This window comes from Pseudophryne corroboree, chromosome 5, assembly GCF_028390025.1.
Source record: "Pseudophryne corroboree isolate aPseCor3 chromosome 5, aPseCor3.hap2, whole genome shotgun sequence".
Lineage (NCBI taxonomy): Eukaryota > Metazoa > Chordata > Amphibia > Anura > Myobatrachidae > Pseudophryne > Pseudophryne corroboree.
In genome coordinates this window covers 50,662,299-50,683,928 of record NC_086448.1, presented here as the reverse complement: position 1 = coordinate 50,683,928, position 21,630 = coordinate 50,662,299, and the positions used below count along the sequence as shown (strand labels likewise).

The 21,630-nt window shown below is 49.2% G+C and overlaps 1 protein-coding gene across 3 annotated transcripts in view; it reads right to left on the bottom strand.

Annotated features, from left to right (window-relative positions):
* The window catches only part of DNAAF11 (dynein axonemal assembly factor 11), a 238,155-nt gene that overhangs the window by 138,941 nt on the left and 77,584 nt on the right, over positions 1 to 21,630 (bottom strand). For all 3 annotated transcript variants that reach the window (XM_063921265.1, XM_063921263.1, XM_063921264.1), the window contains exon 7: positions 149 to 226. In XM_063921265.1, coding sequence (XP_063777335.1) covers positions 149 to 226 — 78 coding nt within the window. The remainder of the gene's footprint in view (positions 1 to 148; positions 227 to 21,630) is intronic.

Genomic DNA, 21,630 nt, shown 5'->3' with positions numbered 1-21,630 from the left:
ACAGCGGATGCAGCAGTTTTCTACAGATCTGTGAAATGTGTTTTTTGTGTAATATATTGTGGAATCAGATCGGAGCGCGCCGGGCGGTTATTAAAAGTGGAGCATTTCCTACAAACTTTATTTATTCTCTGTTTTCTTGGTCACCTACTTGGGCTCATTAACATTCAGAGTACGTCCGTCCGCTGCGATCAACGTCCTCGGAGGTCTCACTTTCTTGCTGTCTTCACTGAAGCAAAAACAATGAGACACACAGAAAAAGACACGTTACATCCTGAGCACAACACAGGCTCACATCATGCGTGTATCCACTAAATACAGTATAAACGCACACAAAAACTAATGTTTCCTTTAGTGACTATAGAATTTAATGATTGTGTTCATGTCCTTGGTGCAATTGTTAGCACATTGGGGGTCATTCCGACCCGTTCCCACGCAGCGGTTCTTTGCTGCGGTGCGCCAGGGCCGGATTTAGGGGGGGGGCGAAGGGGGCGACCGCCCCCCCCCCCCCTAACACAGTCATAGCCACACCCACTTTTGAGCTGAAGCGAGCTCTCCAGGGAGAGCCTGAGGCAGAACGCTGTGCTGCAGCCTATACCACAGCAGCACAGAGGAGCAAGGAGAGCAAGGGTTACAGAGCATTTGCCCCTCACTTGCAGGTGTGTGAGTACTAGGGCTAATAAATACAGTTACCCCAGAGCAAAGTCACATGTACATAGAACAATCACAAAGCTCTATCTCAGTCTCACTCAAAAAGTTCAGTTTTTCAGGAATTGAGAGAGGAGGAGTTAGGATTGTAGATGGGAGGAGTTGGGACTAGAGAGGGGAGGAGTCAAGATTAAACAGTAAACCGCCACCCCTAAAAGAAAAGTCTAGATCCGTCCCTGGCATGCGCGGTGGACGCATTGCGCACGCGCGTCATTACGTTGCCAGGACACGACGATGCTAGCGGAAAAAAGCGATCGCAGCCCTGCTATGCTAAAATACACTCCCCCATAGGCGGCAGCAGGTTGATCACACGAGCAGCAAAAAGTTGCTACATGCGATCAACTCGGAATGACCCTCATTGTCTCGTCTTCCTGGCCTCTCTGTGTTTCCCCCATGGAGAGAGGCTTATTTTCCTTACACTTGAATATACGACATCAGCAGCTCTACTGTGTGGGTTGTTAGTTTTTGCACAAATAGAGCAGTTACGTGTCATATCCAAGGGCAATGCAAGTATACAGATAAGGAAAGCCATGAAGATAAAGCAATACATTTCATACATGCTGGCATGGAAAAATCAGTCCATTCAATTTGAGGCTGAAATACGATTTACTCTGAGCAGGCTGTACCTTCCTGTATGATCACTGTACAATAAGATAATTACATTTTCCTTAGTACCTGGATGTGAAGTATAAAGTATGTCCACCTATATATTATAGCTACAGGGGAGTCAGGAAACTTTAAATCTGTTCGTTAACACTGTGTCAACATTTCCATGTGTGTAAGGTACAATGGGGTAGATGTATTAACCAGTAGAAGGCATAAGGAAGTGATAAACCAGTGATAAGTGCAAGGTGATAAACGCACCAGCCAATCAGCTCCAATATGTAAATTAAAAGTTAGGAACTGACTGGCTGGTGCATTTATCACCTTGTACTTATCACTGGTTTATCACTTCCTTATGTCGTCTCCAGGCTTAACACATCTGCCCCATTGTAATTACACACAGGCTAGGGGAAACTACTAAGAGGAATTGAGGGGCAGATGTATTAAGTCTGGAGAAGTGATATAGCAATGATCAAGCAGTGATAAGTGCAAGGCGATAACGCACCAACCAATCAGCTCCAATATGTTAATGAACAGCAAGGAGCTGATTGGCTGATGTGTTATCACTGCTTTATCACTTCTCCAGGCTTAATACATCTGCCCCTGAGAGCTGAATATGCAGTAGGGATGGCTATCGACCATCGATGCTTTGAAATCATCAATGGTCTATGACCGATGGTAACTACTTTTAACGTCGATGGGGGGGGAGAACCAGATGGATTCCCACCATCGATATTACAGAGCAACTGAATATTTTTAATTTTTTTCCCCAAGGTGTCAGGACACGGAGCCTAGCTCGGCACCCCCAAACCCTGCAAAGCCCCGCCAACCAGCTTTGATTGGCCAACAGCTTGTGGTACACTAAAGCATGTGTGACCATCAGTGGGTGAAACCATCGATGGTTTCACACCATCAAAGTAACAATCAATGGATAACCCACCAATGGCCATCCCTAATATGTAGGAAATTGATTAAACCACAAGACTTGGGGCTGGCCTTCATGTCAATCATACTTTGTTAGCCAATAAGGATTGTAGTGGGAGTGGTAGTACGGATATTAGTTTGGTGTTCTGCTACACCCAGGGCTCTTTGTCTGCTGGATCTTCAACAGGGAAGTATCTGTGAGAAACGCTGATTGTTGTTTGATTGCTTTATTTTCATGGCAAGGGGCATGGTCTCATGGCAAGGGGTGTGGTCTCATGGCAAGGGGTGTGGTCTCAAGGCAAGGGGCGTGGTCTCACAGGAAAATACTACCTTATGTTGCATGGCTCACCTGCCTCTAGAAAAGGCCCTCTGCAATATTTAGGGGTCTATGTACTTGGAGAGAGATAAAGTGGACAGAGATAAAGTACCAACCAACCAGCTCCTGTCATTTGTCAAACACAGCCTGTAACATGGCAGCTAGGAGCTGATTGGCTGGTACTTTATCTCCGTTCACTTCAACTCCATCCAAGGCTTAGTACATAGGCCCTCATTCCGAGTTGATCGCTAGCAGCGCAGCGATTAGGTAACAAAAGCGGCACTTCTGCGCACGCTCGACGTACTTTCACAAAAGCCGATGCAGTTTCACACAAGGTCTAGCGACACTTTTCAGTCGCACTGCTGGCCGCAGAGTGATTGACAGGAAAAGGGTGTGTCTGGGTGGCAACTGACTGTTTTCGGGGAGTGTGTGTAAAAACGCAGGCGTGTTGGATAAAAACGCAGGAGTGGCTGGGGAAACGTAGGCATGGCTGACCGAACGCAGGGCGTGTTTGTGACGTCAAAACAGGAACTAAACAGTCTGAAGTGATCGCTAGCTAGGAGTAAGTCTCGAGCTACTTAGAAACTGCACAATCTTTTTTTGTAGCAGAGCTGCGATCCTTTCGTTCGCACTTCTGCTAAGCTAAGATACACTCCCAGAGGGCGGCGGTTTAGCGTTTGCACTGCTGCTAAAAGCAGCTAGCGAGCGAACAACTCGGAATGAGGGCCATAGTGCCCTTATTACTCTCTGTCTCTTTGTTCTTTTCAATTCTTTCCCTTTCTTTTGCTCTCATTTATATTTAAATCCCCCACTCCCTGATGCTATGGATAAGACTCTTCAGGGGTGTCTCAGGTTGGTGGTCCAAGAGAAAATCAAATTATTTATGGTCTAAATCAGGGGTGGGGAAGCCGTTTGGTCCGGCCCACCAGCTTGTGTCAGTGAGACATGCTGCCGCTCAGTCCGGCGGCAGCGTGTCTCAGCTGTCAGAACAGGGAGGAGAGCGCGGCTGTCGGGTGGGAGCGGCGGCGTGTAGTACTTCAAACCAGCCGCCGGTCCGTGAGCCAATCAGAGCTCGCGGACCGGCAGCCAATCAGGAGCCGCGGCTGCCGGTCCGCGAGCACTGATTGGCTCTCGAACCGGCGGCTGGTTTCAAGTCCTACACGCCGCCGCCCAACATATCCGCGCTCTCCTCCATGTCCCGCCGAAAGGAGCAAGGTAAGCAGCACGGGGGGGAGGGGGGCATCTGTATACCTGGCACTGTGGGGACATCTGTATACCTGGCACTGTGAGGGGCATCTGTATACCTGGCACTGTGGGGACATCTGTATACCTGGCACTGTGGGGGCATCTGTATACCTGGCACTGGCACTGTGGGGGCATCTGTATACCTGGCACTGTGGGGACATCTGTATACCTGGCACTGTGAGGGGCATCTGTATACCTGGCACTGTGGGGGCATCTGTATACCTGGCACTGTGAGGGGCATTTGTATACCTGGCACTGTGAGGGGCATTTGTATACCTGGCACTGTGGGGGCATCTGTATACCTGGCACTGTGGGGACATCTGTATACCTGGCACTGTGGGGGCATCTGGATACCTGGCACTGTGGGGACATCTGTATACCTGGCACTGTGAGGGGCATTTGTATACCTGGCACTGTGGGGGCAATTGTGGATCTGGCACCGCACTATTGGGGGCATATGTGTATCACGTCCCATTTTAACTGGCCACACCCAATTTTTTGGCGCGTGCGCGCCTCCGGCGCGCACACACACAGTACCTCTAAGGGGCAGACCTACTGGGGGGCAGGGTAATTTTTTAAGTTGAGAATTTTTGTATGGCCCCCGAAGGATTTTATAAATATCCAAATGGCCCTCGGTAGAAAATAGGTTCCCCACCCCTGGTCTAAATGATCAGCAAAACCAGTGCTGGTGACTGCTAATCATAAAACATGTGGACAGTCAGAAGCACAACGTACACCACCACGTAACTGAGACTAAGGATGACAGACAGGCACAATTTACTTAAATTAATATTTTTTTCCAAATGTATCAATAAACAAAACTTTTATCCTAGGGGTGCTGTGAAAAAAATGCTGATACTCTAGGGCACCGTGATTCAAGAAAGTTTGGGAACCGCTGTGTTAAGCTTGATGAGGAAGTGAGCACAATCACTCACCTTCCTCCCTTTCCCCAATGACACAAATGGTGTCATCAAGTCGCACCCACCCACCTGAGGTCTGAAAAGCACCGTATGGCATTAAAACATCAGTCCTAGAAAGGATGATGACAGGACAACAATTTATGCATCTGAGGAACATTATCTAAATTGATGTGGATGTATTGGGGACTTATTAAGGTCTGCCTGAAATGGACAATCAGGGGTGTATCTACCTATTGGCCAGGATGGCACTCGCCAGGGGTGCCAGGCAAAGAGGGGGAGCCGCCTGGCTGTGCCACCCGTGGTAAAAGGATAGAAAAGCAGTACTGTCAGACTGTACCTGGTAAGAGTCTGTTACTGCTGGAGCGGCGCCGGTGTCCGTCAGCACCGCACTGCACTAGTGATCAGACTAGTGTCCGTCAGCACCGCACTGCACTAGTGATCAGACTAGTGTCCGTCAGCACCGCACTGCACTAGTGATCAGACTAGTGTCCGTCAGCACCGCACTGCACTAGTGATCAGACTAGTGTCCGTCAGCACCGCACTGCACTAGTGATCAGACTAGTGTCCGTCAGCACCGCACTGCACTAGCGATCAGACTAGTGTCCGTCAGCACCGCACTGCACTATGATCAGACTAGTGTCCGGCAGCACCGCACTTGTAATCAGACTCAAAATAAACTACAGATTCCAGCAGCCCTTGTTGCTGGGAGCTCCCGGCAGCAAGGGCTGCTGGGAACTGTAATTTATTGTGAGTCTGATTACAAGTGCGGTGCTGCTGGGCACTAGTCTGATCACTAGTGCAGTGCGGTGCTGCTGGGCACTAGTCTGATCACTAGTGCAGTGCGGTGCTGATGGACACCGGCGACGCGCCGGCAGTAACAGACTCTCACCGGGTACACAGCAATTGTTATATAGCACAGTGCTAGAGATCTATTTGTTGTTTAAGATAATAAAAAAGTGTCAGTGTTTGGGACTGTAGCACCTGGAAAACGATTTTCATGCATGCTAGATGTAAGTAGTAAGTAAGCGAAAACTTTAACTTGTTGAGTGTAATAAAGAGAATACATATCTTACCTATTTCAAAGCCAGGAAATGTATATCAGTTAATTGTGTAATTGATCATTTTATCTTGGAAGTGATGGCACCCTGATGTTTTTTCTAACAGGAAGCCCTTCTACCATCCAACTAATGGTGTTTGGATAATGGCTGGGACCATTTGAGGCTCAACTCACAGCATCTCATTAGCATTTCATTCAGGATGCAGTCAAGATGCCGGCATTTGGCATCCTGACGGTCGGAAAGCTGACGCCAGCATCCCGAAACTGCTTGGAATGCTGATGCTGGCATCCCAACATAGATAGCGATGCAGAATGCCAAAATCTGGATCGAGTTGGTGCCAAAGTCTCCACTGGCAAGCCGTGTGGGAGGGTTAGGGTTAGGCTGCAAGGGCGGAAGGGCTAGGGTTAGGCTGCAGGGAGGGAGATTAGGGGGTATATGCAATTCACAGCGAATCGCGGCAAATTATCGCCGTTTTTTAATTCGACACAATTCGACAGGTGAATTCCGGCAGGTGGCTGCCGGAATTCACCATATTCAATGAAAAACGGATTCGACAGTCCCGCGGGTGAAAAACGGCCGATTTGCCGGATTTTGCCGCGATTTAAAAAAACCGGAAAAACCCGTAAAAAAAATGGCGTGGGGTCCCCCCTTCAAAGCATAACCAGCCTCGGGCTCTTCGAGCTGGTCCTGGTTCTAAAAATGCGGGGAAAAATTGGGCAGGGATCCCCCGTATTTTTAAAACCAGCACCGGGCTCTGCGCCTGGTGCTGGTGCAAAAAATACGGGGGACAAAAAGAGTAGGGGTCCCCCGTATTTTTTACACCAGCATCGGGCTCCACTAGCTGGACAGATAATGCCACAGCCGGGGGTCACTGTTATACAGTGCCCTGCGGCCGTGGCATTAAATATCCAACTAGTCACCCCTGGCCGGGGTACCCTGGGGGAGTGGGGACCCCTTCAATCAAGGGGTCCCCCCCCCCCCAGCCACCCAAGGGCCAGGGGTGAAGCCCGAGGCTGTCCCCCCCATCCAATGGCTGCGGATGGGAGGCTGTTAGCCTTGAGAAAAATGACAAGAATATTGTTTTTTCCAGCAGTACTACAAGTCCCAGCAAGCCTCCCCCGCAAGCTGGTACTTGGAGAACCACAAGTACCAGCATGCGGGAGAAAACCGGGCCCGCTGGTACCTGTAGTTCTACTGGAAAAAAAATACCCAAATAAAAACAGTACACAGACACAGTGACAGTAAAACTTTATTATACACTGCCGACACACACATACTTACCTATGTTGACACGCCGACTGCCACGTCTCCTGATCCGATGATCCGGGGTACCTGTGAATCAAATTATACTCACCTCAATCCAGTGTCCAGATATAAATCCACGTACTTGGCAAAACAAATACACGAACACCCGATCCAGCGGGCTGAAAGGGGTCCCATGTTTACACATGAGACCCCTTTCCCCGAATGCCGGGACCCCACGTGACTGCTGTCACCGAGGTCCCTTCAGCCAATCAGGAAGCGCTACTTCGTTGCACTCACCTGATTGGCTGTATGCGCGTGTGACCTCAGACAGCGCATCGCAAAGCCTCTCCATTACTTTCAATGGTGGGAACTTTGCGTCAGCGGTGAGGTCACCCGCGGTCAGCGGCTGACCGCGGGTAACCCCACCGCTACCCGCAGAGCCCGGTGCTGGTTTTAAAAATACGGGGGATCCCCTGTCCATTTTCCCCCCGGATTTTTAGAACCAGGACCAGCTCAAAGAGCCCGAGGCTGGTTATGCTTTGGAGGGGGGACCCCACGCCATTTTTCCCCGTGTTTTTTCCCGTTTTTACCCGTTTTTAAAAAAACTGAACAAAATCCGTCAAAATCGGCCGTTTTTCGTCTGCGGGACTGTCGAATCCGTTTTTTATTGCATATGGTCAATTTCGGCACCCACTTGCCGAAATTAGACTGTCGAATTGTGTCGAATTGAAAAACGGCCGAAAAATTGCCGCGATTCGCCGCTAATTGCATATACCCCTGAGTCTGCTAATTATCATATAGGAATATCATGAATGCCTAGCTATAGGTATGTCTAGTGGAACAACAATCCCCAGCAAGCTGTACTGAGTCTGCTAATTATCATATAGGAATATCATGAATGCCTAGCTATAGGTATGTCTAGTGCAGGGGTTCTCAAACTCGGTCCTCAGGACCCCACACAGTGCATGTTTTGCAGGTAACCCAGCAAGTGCACAGGTGTATTAATTACTCACTGACACATTTTAAAAGGTCCACAGGTGGAGCTAATTATTTAACTTGCGATTCTGTGAGGAGACCTACAAAACATGCACTGTGTGGGGTCCTGAGGACCGAGTTTGAGAACCTGTGGTCTAGTGGAACAACAATCCCCAGCAAGCTGTACTGAGTCTGATAATTATCATATAGGAATATCATGAATGCCTAGCTATAGGTATGTCTAGTGTATTAAATATTATTAGCAGATTTATTCAAGTTTTATTTGTAGTTATTTGGGGTATGTGTAATGGTTTCATCCCTACACACCATTTGTTTGTTTAAGTTTTATTGCTCCAAATGGGTGATGGGCTAGGGGAGGGTCCAATCAATCAATGTGCTTACATACACATGTTTGGGCTTTATATTAGTGTGTAGTTTAGCTGAATTAGCGTAGCTGAATCATTTTTGGGAGAAAGATTTCAAAGGGAGAAAATTTCTAAGAGTTTCGTCTGGGACTTATACTGGACTATAACTGGACGGAAACTGCATGGAAACTCCAAACAAAAGCAAATAAATCATCACAATCCACCAATACTTGGACTGCAGCTACAAATGTTTGTACACACCTATTATTCTCCAAACCTCACTTACCCAGGAAACTATACATTCACTTTCTGCAAAAACACCTGCAATACAACTTTTACTCTGACCCTGCAAATACCTGGAAAACAAATGTTTTATTGAGAAGCATATTTGATGAAGTAACACTGACTTGTGGTTTGACAACACTGTGTAATTTTCCATCTAACATCAACAAATATTTGATTTACTGGTAATCTGTAGATATTAACATCATTTTAAATACTTGCAAATCGTATTTCTTTCTGCAAACTTCACTGCTCTCTCATACAGCCACCACTCCTCCTCCTATTCTCATTTTACTACCAGTTTTTACCCCATCCACACTATGGCCAGGCTGGCAACCCCCATTACTCATTGTCTTTCTAATCCTTTATTCTGTCCCCTGTTACCACCTCTATCCCTCTCTCCCAGTCTCCTACATCTCATCCTCTCTCCTCTCCTCTGTCTGCCTCCCTACCCCTCTTCTGTTTCCCCATTGCAATTCACTTCTGCCCCTTCACACCATTTATACCCCACCACTCAACCCTGCTCTCTCCCTCCTCTGCCTGTCTCCTCACCTCTCCTCCACCAGTATCAAACTGCACTCCCTCCCTGTCTCACTCATGCAGTCTCCCTTCCTAGCCAAGGCCCCAGCACCATCATCACACCCTCTTTATCCTTTCCTTCCAAATTACTCCTACCTCATCGCTACAGCAATCCTGATAATCTCATTCACATCTCTCCCACAAACTCATACCCCCTATCCTGTGCACTCTGGAATGCCAGATCTATTTGCAACAAACTGGCCCCCACTCATGACCTTTTCATTTCCAACTCCCTGCACCTCCTGGCTATTACAGAAACCTGGATTACTCCTCATGACACCACTTCTCCTGCTGCTCTCTCTACTGGGGGCCTCACATTCTCACACACATTCCCCAACCTGGGGGTCGCCATGGGGGTGGTGTTGGGATCCTTTTACCCTCAAGCTACACATACCAACTTATACCTCCAGAACCTTCTCTTACATTCTCTACATTTGAGGTCCATGCAATACGCCTCTACCAACCTACTAATCTTCGAGTTGCTGTAATTTACCGTCCACCTGGCATTTCCTCCAAATTCCTCGACAACTTTGTTCCTGGCTACCTCACTTCCTCTCTTCTGACATTCCCTCTATTATACTAGGTGATTTCAACATCCCTATCGATAACCCCACAAAATCACCTGCCTCTAAACTCCTTAACCTCACCTCTTCACTTGGTCTCTCCCAGTGGACCACCTCACCTTCCCATGTGAACGGGAGCTCACTGGATCTGGTTTTCACTCACCGCTGTGATATTTCTGATTTCTCCAATTCCCCTTTTCCCCTCTCTGACCACCACTTGCTCTCTTTCAATTTATCTATCTCTGCTTCCCCATCTCTCCCTCCTAAGGCTACCATCACGAAGCGTAACATTGAGGCTATTGACACCTCATCCCTATCCTCCCTGTTTGACTCCCTTCTCTCTCCTCTTCTCTCTCTCACATGCCCTGAACAAGCCACATCCCTATACAATGCATCTCTTACTTTTGCCACACCTCAACCCTGGCACACCAAATGCACCAGATATCTACAAAAATGCTCACGTACTGCCGAGCGACAGTGGAGGAAATCACGCTCTAAAGCAGACTTCCTCCATTTCAAATTCATGCTCTCATCCTTCAGTACTCCCCTTTCCCTTGCTAAACAATCATACTTCAAAATCCTAATTTCTACCCTGTCTTCCAACCCCCGCCGCCTCTTTGCCACTGTTAACTCCCTCCACTGCCCACCACCACCACCTCTCCCTTCCTCATTGTCTGCTCTTGACTTTGCCACTTATTTTACATCCAAGATTGACTCCATACGTCAGGATATCACATCCCACCAGACCAGCAACCAGCCACCACCCATCCCTTGCCACCCCTCCCCTTCCCTCTTACCAACTCTGACATCTTTCTCCCATGTATCTGGCGAGGAAGTCATGGCCCTCATCCGTTCCCCCCCCCCCACAACCTCCCCGCTCGACCCTATCCCCTCCCACCTCCTCCGCTACCTCTCTCCTTCTGCCTGTTCCCATCTTGCCCACCTTCTCAATCTCTCCCTTTCATCAGGCACTGTCCCCTCTGCCTTCAAGCATGCTCTTGTCTCCCCTATTCTTAAAAAACCTACCCTTGATCCTAACACTCTCTCCAACTATCGACCCATCTCTCTCCTCCCCTTTGCCTCCAAACTTCTTGAGCGTATTGTCTATAATCGCCTCACTGCCTTTCTTTCCTCTCACTCACTGCTTGACCCATTCCAGTCTGGTTTCCGTTCTCTCCACTCCACTGAAACTGCCCTCACAAAAGTCTGCAATGACCTCCATGCAGCCAAATCTATGGGCCACTACTCTCTGCTTATTCTTCTTGACCTCTCTGCTGCTTTTGACACTGTGGACCACCCTCTCCTTCTGCAAATCCTTCACTCTCTTGGTCTGCGTGATACTGCCCTCTCCTGGCTGTCCTCCTACCTCTCTGATCGTTCCTTCTCTGTCTCCTCTCATGATGCTACCTCCCCCCCACTTCCACTAACTGTTGGTGTCCCCCAAGGCTCTGTTCTTGGCCCTCTCCTTTTCTCTCTCTATACGTCCTCTTTAGGTGAACTCATTAGTTCTTTTAACTTCCAATACCACCTCTATGCTGATGACACTCAAATCTACCTCTCCTCCCCTGATCTCTCCACGGCTCTCCTCACTTGTACCTCAAACTGTCTTTCTGCTATCTCTTCCTGGATGTCTCAGCGCTTTTTTAAACTCAACATGTCTAAGACTGAGCTGATCATCTTCCCACCCTCCCGCACAGCCTCACCTCCCACAATCTCATTATCCATTGATGGCACGACTATCTCCCATAGCCCCCAAGTACGCTGTCTTGGCGTAATCCTTGACTCCTCCCTCTCCTTCAAACCACACATTCAGCACCTCTCACAAACCTGTCATTTTCACCTCAAAAACATTTCCAGAATCAGACCTTTTCTCACCCAGGATGCCACTAAGATCATTATTCACTCACTGATTATTTCCAGACTGGACTACTGTAATCTCCTCCTAACTGGCCTCCCTGACAATTACCTCTCTCCACTCCAATCTATCCTCAATGCTGCTGCCCGGCTCATCTTCCTCACCAAACGCACTACGTCTACCTCCCCTCTCCTACAGGCCCTCCACTGGCTTCCCTTCCCTTTCAGAATCCAATTCAAACTTCTCACACTCACTTACAAAGCTCTCACCCACTCCTCTCCCATCTACATCTCTGACCTTATCTCCCTTTACTCTCCCACCCGTCCTCTTCGCTCTGCTAATGCACGCCGACTCTCCTGTCTTCTGATTACTTCCTCCCACTCCTATCTCCAAGATTTTTCACGTGCTGCTCCCTTTCTCTGGAATTCTTTACCTCTCCCCCTCAGACTCTTCACCTCTCTACAAAACTTCAAACGGGCTCTTAAGACCCATTTCTTTACCAAACCTAGCCAAATCTCAACCTAACCCTCTGTTCCACGCTCTCTATGTACCCCATCTGTGTCACCCCTGTCTGTCTACCCCTCCCCTTAGAATGTAAGCTCTCACGAGTAGGGCCCTCTTCCGTCATGTGCTTATACGTTTCTTACTTTAATAATCCTCAACTGCCCAGATCCCGCAGTTTTTTGGCCACCTGGAACTTATCTCTATGTTTACTGGTGTAGTTATGCTTAGTTGCCCTGTACTTGTCCTATATTGTCTTCAACTGTAAGTCACTGTTTTCCTGTTTTGATTATGTGCATATGTACTCTGTAATTGGGCGCTGCGGAACCATTGTGGCGCCATATAAATAAAGGATAATAATAAATAAGAATTTACTCACCGGTAATTCTATTTCTCGTAGTCCGTAGTGGATGCTGGGCACTCCGTAAGGACCATGGGGAATAGCGGGCTCCGAAGGAGGCTGGGCACTCTAGAAAGATCTTAGACTACCTGGTGTGCACTGGCTCCTCCCACTATGACCCTCCTCCAAGCCTCAGTTAGGATACTGTGCCCGGACGAGCGTACACAATAAGGAAGGATTTTGAATCCCGGGTAAGACTCATACCATCCACACCAATCACACCGTACAACTCGTGATATGAAACCCAGTTAACAGTATGAAATAACAGAGCCTCTCAACAGATGGCTCAACAATAACCCGATTTAGTTAACAGTAACTATGTACAAGTATTGCAGATAAACCGCACTTGGGATGGGCGCCCAGGATCCACTACGGACTACGAGAAATAGAATTACCGGTGAGTAAATTCTTATTTTCTCTGACGTCCTAGTGGATGCTGGGAACTCCGTAAGGACCATAGGGATTATACCAAAGCTCCCAAACGGGCGGGAGAGTGCGGATGACTCTGCAACACCGAATGAGAGAACTCCAGGTCCTCCTCAGCCAGGGTATCAAATTTATAGAATTTTGCAAATGTGTTTGCCCCTGACCAAGTAGCAGCTCGGCAAAGTTGTAAAGCCGAGACCCCTCGGGCAGCCGCCCAAGATGAGCCCACCTTCCTTGTGGAATGGGCATTGACAGATTTTGGCTGTGGCAGGCCTGCCACAGAATGTGCAAGCTGAATTGTATTACAAATCCAACGAGCAATAGTCTGCTTAGAAGCAGGAGCACCCAGCTTGTTGGGTGCATATAGGATAAAAAGCGAGTCAGATTTTCTGACTCTAGCCGTTCTGGAAACATATATTTTCAGTGCCCTGACAACGTCTAGCAACTTGGAGTCCTCCAAGTCCCTAGTAGCCGCAGGCACCACAATAGGCTGGTTCAGGTGAAACGCTGACACCACCTTTGGGAGAAACTGGGGACGAGTCCTCAATTCTGCCCTATCCATATGGAAAATCAGATAAGGGCTTTTACAGGACAAAGCCGCCAATTCTGATACTCGCCTGGCAGAAGCCAAGGCCAATAACATAACCACCTTCCACGTGAGATATTTCAGATCCACGGTTTTTAGTGGTTCAAACCAATGTGATTTTAAGAAACTCAACACCACGTTGAGATCCCAAGGTGCCACAGGGGGCACAAACGGGGGCTGAATATGCAGCACTCCTTTAACAAATGTCTGAACTTCAGGTACTGAAGCTAGTTCTTTTTGAAAGAAAATCGACAGAGCCGAGATCTGTACCTTAATGGAGCCCAGTTTTAGGCCCATATTTACTCCTGCTTGCAGGAAATGCAGAAATCGACCTAGTTGAAATTCCTCCGTTGGGGCCTTTTCGGCCTCACACCATGCAACATACTTCCGCCATATGCGGTGATAATGAGTTGCTGTGACCTCTTTCCTGGCTTTAATAAGCGTAGGAATGACTTCCTCCGGAATGCCCTTTTCCATCAGGATCCGGCGTTCAACCGCCATGCCGTCAAACGCAGCCACGGTAAGTCTTGGAACAGACAGGGCCCCTGCTGTAGCAGGTCTTGTCTGAGCGGCAGAGACCACGGGTCCTCTGAGATCATCTATTGAAGTTCCGGGTACCACGCTCTTCTTGGCCAATCCGGAACCACGAGAATTGTGTTTACTCCTCGCTTTCTTATTATTCTCAATACCTTTGGTATGAGAGGTAGAGGAGGGAATACATAAACTGACCGGTACACCCACGGTGTCACTAGAGCGTCCACAGCTATCGCCTGAGGGTCTCTTGACCTGGCGCAATACCTCTCTAGTTTTTTGTTTAGGCGGGACGCCATCATGTCCACCTGTGGACGACCCCATTGATTTACAATCATTTGGAAGACTTCTGGATGAAGTCCCCACTCTCCCGGGTGGAGGTCGTGCCTGCTGAGAAAGTCTGCTTCCCAGTTGTCCACTCCCGGGATGAACACTGCTGACAGTGCTAGTACATGATTCTCCGCCCATCGGAGAATTCTTGTGGCTTCTGCCATTGCCATCCTGCTTCTTGTGCCGCCCTGTCGATTCACATGGGCGACTGCCGTGATGTTGTCTGACTGGATCAGCACCGGCTGGTGTAGGAGCAGGGATTTTGCTTGACTTAGGGCATTGTAAATGGCCCTTAGTTCCAGAATATTTATGTGAAGGGCAGTCTCCTGACTTGACCATAGTCCTTGGAAGTTTCTTCCCTTTGTGACTGCCCCCCAGCCTCGTAGGCTGGCATCCGTGGTCACCAGGACCCAGTCCTGTATGCCTAATCTGCGGCCCTCCAGAAGATGAGCACTCTGCAGCCACCACAGAAGAGACACCTTGGTTCTTGGGGACAGGGTTATCAAGCGATGCATCTGAAGATGCGATCCGGACCACTTGTCCAACAGGTCCCACTGAAAAATTCTGGCATGGAACCTGCCGAATGGAATTGCTTCGTAAGAAGCTACCATCTTTCCCAGGACCCGCGTGCAGTGATGCACCGATACCTGTTTTGGTTTTAGGAGGTCTCTGACTAGAGAAGACAACTCCCTGGCTTTCTCCTCCGGGAGAAACACTTTTTTCTGGACTGTGTCCAGAATCATTCCCAGGAACATTAGACGTGTCGTGGGGACCAGCTGTGACTTTGGGATATTCAGAATCCAGCCGTGCTGGCGCAGCACTTCCTGAGATAGTGCTACTCCCACTAACAACTGTTCCTTGGATCGTGCCTTTATTAGGAGATCGTCCAAGTATGGGATAATTAAAACTCCCTTTTTTCGAAGGAGTATCATCATTTCCGCCATAACCTTGGTAAATACCCTCGGTGCCGTGGAGAGTCCAAACGGCAGCGTCTGGAATTGGTAATGGCAATCCTGTACCACAAATCTGAGGTACTCCTGGTGAGGATGGTAAATGGGGACATGCAGGTAAGCATCCTTGATGTCCAGGGATACCATGTAATCGCCCTCGTCCAGGCTTGCAATAACCGCCCTGAGCGATTCCATCTTGAACTTGAATTTTTTTATGTATGTGTTCAAGGATTTCAAATTTAAAATGGGTCTCACCGAACCGTCCGGTTTCGGCACCACAAATAGTGTGGAATAGTAACCCCGGCCTTGTTGAAGTAGGGGTACCCTGATTATCACCTGCTGGGAATACAGTTTGTGAATCGCTGCTAGCACCGCCTCCCTGTCTGAGGGAGCAATCGGCAAGGCAGATTTTAGGAACCGGTGGGGTGGAGCCGCCTCGAATTCCAGCTTGTATCCCTGAGATACTATTTGAAGGATCCAGGGATCCACCTGTGAGCGAGCCCACTGATCGCTGAAATTCATGAGGCGGGCCCCCACCGTACCTGGCTCCGCCTGTGGAGCCCCACCGTCATGCGGCGGACTTGGAAGAGGAAGTGGGGGAGGACTTTTGTTCCTGGGAACCTGCTGTTTGCTGCAGCCTTTTTCCCCTACCTCTGCCTCTAGACAGAAAAGACCCTCCTTTTCCCCGCTTGTTTTTCTCGGTCCGAAAGGACTGAACCTGATAAAATGGCGCCTTCTTAGGCTGTGAGGGGACATGGGGTAAAAATGCTGACTTCCCAGACGTTGCTGTGGAAACTAGGTCGGAGAGACCATCCCCAAATAATTCCTCCCCTTTATAAGGCAAAACTTCCATGTGCCTTTTGGAATCTGCATCTCCAGTCCACTGGCGAGTCCATAAGCATCTCCTAGCAGAGATGGATAATGCACTTACTTTAGATGCCAGCCGGCAGATTTCCCTCTGTGCATCTCTCATGTATAAGACTGAGTCTTTGATATGGTCAATTGTTAGCAGAATCGTGTCTCTGTCTAATGTGTCAATATTTTCTGACAGTTTATCTGACCACGCAGCGGCAGCACTGCACATCCATGCTGACGCAATAGCTGGTCTAAGTATAATGCCTGAGTGTGTATATACAGACTTCAGGATCGCCTCCTGCTTTCTATCAGCAGGTTCCTTAAGGGCGGCCGTATCCTGGGACGGTAGTGCCACCTTTTTAGACAAACGTGTGAGCGCTTTATCCACCCTAGGGGGTGTTTCCCAACGTAACCTATCCTCTGGCGGGAAAGGGAACGCCATTAGTATCTTCTTAGGAATTACCAATTTCTTATCAGGGGAAGCCCACGCTTCTTCACACACATCATTTAATTCATCTGACGGGGGAAAAACTACAGGTAGTTTTTTCTCCCCAAACATAATACCCTTTTTTGTCGTACCTGGATGTAAATCAGAAATATTTAACACCTCCTTCATTGCCTCAATCATGCAGTGAATGGCCTTAACGGGCATTAAATTTGACTCATCGTCGTCGACACTGGTGTCAGTATCCGTGTCGACATCTACTTGTGCCATCTGAGATAGCGGGCGTTTCAGAGCCCCTGATGACTTTTGAGACACCTGGACAGGCACGAGCTGAAGAGTCGGCTGTCCCACAGTCGGCATGTCGTCAAATTTTTTATGTAAGGAGTCTATACGTGCACTCATTTCCTGCCATAAACTCATCCACTCAGGTGTCTGGCCCCCAGGGGGTGACATCCCTGCTAAAGGCATCTGCTCCCCCTCCACATCATTATCCTCCTCAAACATGTCGACACAGCCGTACCGACACACTCCACACACACAGGGAATGCTCAAACAGAGGACAGGACCCACAAAAAGCCCTTTGGGGGGACAGAGTAAGAGTATGCCAGCACACACCAGAGCGCTATATATATATACAGGGACTAACTGAGTTATGTCCCTAATAGCTGCTTTTCAATATATATACTGCCAAATTTAATGCCCCCCCCCTCTCTTTTCCCTCTTACTGGTACTGTAGATTGCAGGGAAGAGCCAGGGAGCTTCCTTCCAGCAGGAGCTGTGAGGGAAAAATGGCGCCAGTGTGCTGAGGAGATAGGCTCCGCCCCTTTTTCGCGGCCTATTCTCCCGCTTTTTATGGAATTCTGGCAGGGGTATTTACCTCATATATAGCCCCTGGGGCTATATATTGAGGTATTTTAGCCAGCCAAGGTGTTTTTATTGCTGCCTCAGGGCGCCCCCCCCCAGCGCCCTGCACCCTCAGTGACCGGAGTGTGAAGTGTGTGAGAGGAGCAATGGCGCACAGCTGCAGTGCTGTGCGCTACCTTGGTGAAGACGGAGTCTTCATGCCGCCGATTTTCCGGACCATCTTCTTGCTTCTGGCTCTGTAAGGGGGACGGCGGCGCGGCTCCGGGACCGAACATCAAGGCTGGGCCTGCGGTCGATCCCTCTGGAGCTAATGGTGTCCAGTAGCCTAAGAAGCCTAATCCGGCTGCAAGCAGGCGAGTTCGCTTCTTCTCCCCTTAGTCCCTCGCTGCAGTGAGCCTGTTGCCAGCAGGTCTCACTGAAAATAAAAAAATCTAAGACTATTACTTTCTAAGAGCTCAGGAGAGCCCCTAGTGTGCATCCAACCTCGGCCGGGCACGAAATCTAACTGAGGCTTGGAGGAGGGTCATAGTGGGAGGAGCCAGTGCACACCAGGTAGTCTAAGATCTTTCTAGAGTGCCCAGCCTCCTTCGGAGCCCGCTATTCCCCATGGTCCTTACGGAGTTCCCAGCATCCACTAGGACGTCAGAGAAAATAAGATTTTACTCACCGGTAAATCTATTTCTCGTAGTCCGTAGTGGATGCTGGGGACTCCGTAAGGACCATGGGGAATAGATGGCTCCGCAGGAGACTGGGCACATCTAAAGAAAGATTTAGGACTATCTGGTGTGCACTGGCTCCTCCCCCTATGACCCTCCTCCAAGCCTCAGTTAGGAACTGTGCCCGGAAGAGCTGACACAATAAGGAAGGATTTTGAATCCCGGGTAAGACTCATACCAGCCACACCAATCACACCATATAACACGTGATAGGAACCCCGGTTAACAGTATGATAACAATTGGAGCCTCTGAAGAGATGGCTCACAACAAAACCCGATTTTTGTAACAATAACTATGTACAAGTATTGCAGACAATCCGCACTTGGGATGGGCGCCCAGCATCCACTACGGACTACGAGAAATAGATTTACCGGTGAGTAAAATCTTATTTTCTCTGACGTCCTAGTGGATGCTGGGGACTCCGTAAGGACCATGGGGATTATACCAAAGCTCCAAAATGGGCGGGAGAGTGCGGATTACTCTGCAGCACCGAATGAGAGAACTCCAGGTCCTCCTCAGCCAGGGAATCAAATTTGTAGAATTTAGCAAACGTGTTTGCCCCTGACCAAGTAGCTGCTCGGCAAAGTTGTAAAGCCGAGACCCCTCGGGCAGCCGCCCAAGATGAGCCCACCTTCCTTGTGGAATGGGCTTTTATTGATTTAGGCTGCGGTAATCCTACCGCAGAATGCGCCAGCTGAATAGTGCTACAAATCCAGCGCGCAATAGACTGCTTAGAAGCAGGAGCACCCAGCTTGTTGGGTGCATACAGGATAAACAGCGAGTCAGTTTTTCTGACTCCAGCCGTCCTGGAAACATAAATTTTCAGGGCCCTGACTACGTCCAGCAACTTGGAATCCTCCAAGTCCCTAGTAGCCGCAGGCACCACAATAGGTTGGTTCAAGTGAAAAGCTGAGACCACCTTCGGGAGAAACTGAGGACGAGTCCTCAATTCTGCCCTATCCATCTGGAAAATCAGATAAGGGCTTTTTCAAGACAAAGCCGCCAAATCTGAAACCCGCCTGGCCGAAGCCAGGGCCAACAGTATGACCACTTTCCACGTGAGATATTTTAATTCCACAGTCTTAAGTGGTTCGAACCAATGTGATTTCAGGAATGCCAAAACCACATTGAGATCCCAAGGTGCCACTGGGGGCAAAAAAGGAGGCTGAATATGCAGAACTCCTTTGACAAAAGTCTGAACTTCAGGCAGTGAAGCCAGTTCTTTCTGGAAGAAAATCGACAGAGCCGAAATCTGGACCTTGATGGACCCCAATTTGAGGCCCAACGTCACCCCTGCTTGTAGGAAGTGTAGGAATCGACCCAGTTGAAATTCCTCCTTCGGGGCCTTCATGGCCTCACACCAAGCAACATATTTCCGCCAAATGCGGTAATAATGTCTTGCGGTGACATCCTTCCTGGCTTTGATCAGGGTAGGGATGACTTCCTCCGGAATACCCTTTTCCTTTAGGATCCGGTGTTCAACCGCCATGCCGTCAAACGCAGCCGCGGTAAGTCTTGGAACAGACAGGGTCCCTGCTGCAGCAGGTCTTGTCTGAGCGGCAGAGGCCAAGGGTCCTCTGCCAGCATCTCTTGAAGTTCCGGGTACCAAGCTCTTCTTGGCCAATCCGGAACCATGAGTATGGTTTTCACTCCTCGCATTCTTATTATTCTCAGTACCCTGGGTATGAGAGGTAGACGAGGAAACACATAAACCGACTGGTACACCCACGGTGTCACCAGAGCGTCCACAGCGATCACCTGAGGGTCCCTTGACCTGGCGCAATATCTTTTCAACTCTTTGTTGAGGCGGGACGCCATCATGTCCACCCGTGGTCATTCCCAACGGTTTACCCGCATTTGTAAAACTTCTGGAAGAAGTCCCCATTCTCCCGGGTGTAGGTCGCCCATCGGAGAATCCTTGTGGCCTCTGCCATCGCCATCCTGCTTCTTGTGCTGCCCTGTCTGTTTACATGGGCGACCGCCGTGATGTTGACTGATTGGATCAGTACCGGCTGGTTCTGAAGCAGGGGCCTTGCTTGGCTTAGGGCATTGTAAATGGCCATTAGCTCCAGAATAATTATGTGAAGAGAAATCTCCTTGGAAATTTCTTCCCTGTGTGACTGCACTCCAGCCCCGAAGGCTGGCATCCGTGGTCACCAGGACCCAGTCCTGTATTCCGAATCTGCGGCCCTCTAGTAGATGAGCCCTCTGCAGCCACCACAGCAGCGACACCCTGTTTCTTGCCGACAGGGTTATCCGCTGTTGTATCTGTAGATGGGACCCGGACCATTTGTCCCACAGGTCCCACTGGAACGTCCTTGCGTGGAACCTTCCGAATGGAATTATGCTTCGTACGAAGCTACCGTTTTTTCCAGGACTCGTGTGCTTCCACTGGAAGAAACACTCTTTTCTGGTCTGTGTCCAGAATCATTCCCAGGAACAGAAGACGTGTCGTCGGGACCAGCTGTGACTTTGGAATATTGAGAATCCAGTCGTGCTGTTGTATGTTGTAGCACTTCCCGAGAGAGTGCTACCCCTACTACCAACTGTTCTTTGGACCTCGCCTTTATCAGGAGATCGTCCAAGTACGGGATAATAAAAACTTCCTTCTTGCGAAGGAGTATCATCATTTCGGCCATTACCTTGGTAAAGACCTTCGGTGCCGTGGACAACTCCAACGGCAGCGTCTGGAACTGATAGTGACAGTCCTGTACCACACATCTGAGGTACTCCTAGTGAGGAGGGTAAATGGGGACATGCAGGTACGCATCCTTGATGTCCAGGGATACCCTGTAATCCCCCTCGGCTCGTAATAACCGCCCTGAGCGATTCCATATCGAACTTGAATCTTCTGATATAAAAGTTCAAGTATTTTAATTTTAAGATGGGTCTCATCGAACCGTTCTGTTTCGGTACCACAACCATTGTGGAATAGTAACCCCTTCCTTGCTGAAGGAGGGGCACCTTGACAATCACTTGTTGTGATTATAGTGTTGAATAGCCACCAACACCGCCTCCCTGGCAGAGGGAGGTGCCGGTAAGGCAGATTTTAGGAAACGGCGGGGGGAAGAACGTCTCGAACTCCAGCCTGTACCCCTGAGATACTACTTGAAGGACCCAGGGATCCATGTGAGAGAGCCCACTGGGCGCTGAAATTTCTGAGACGGGCCCCCACCGTACCCGGGTCCGCCTGAGCAGCCCCAGCGTCATGCTGTGGACTTACCGGACGCAGGGAGGACTTCTGCTCTTGGGAACTAGCTGTGCGCTGCAGCTTTTTCCTCTACCTTTGCCTCTCGGCAGAAAGGATGAGCCTCTAGCCCTCTTGCTTTTCTGGGGCCGAAAGGACTGTACTTGATGATACGGTGCTTTCTTTTGTTGTGGGGTAGCCTG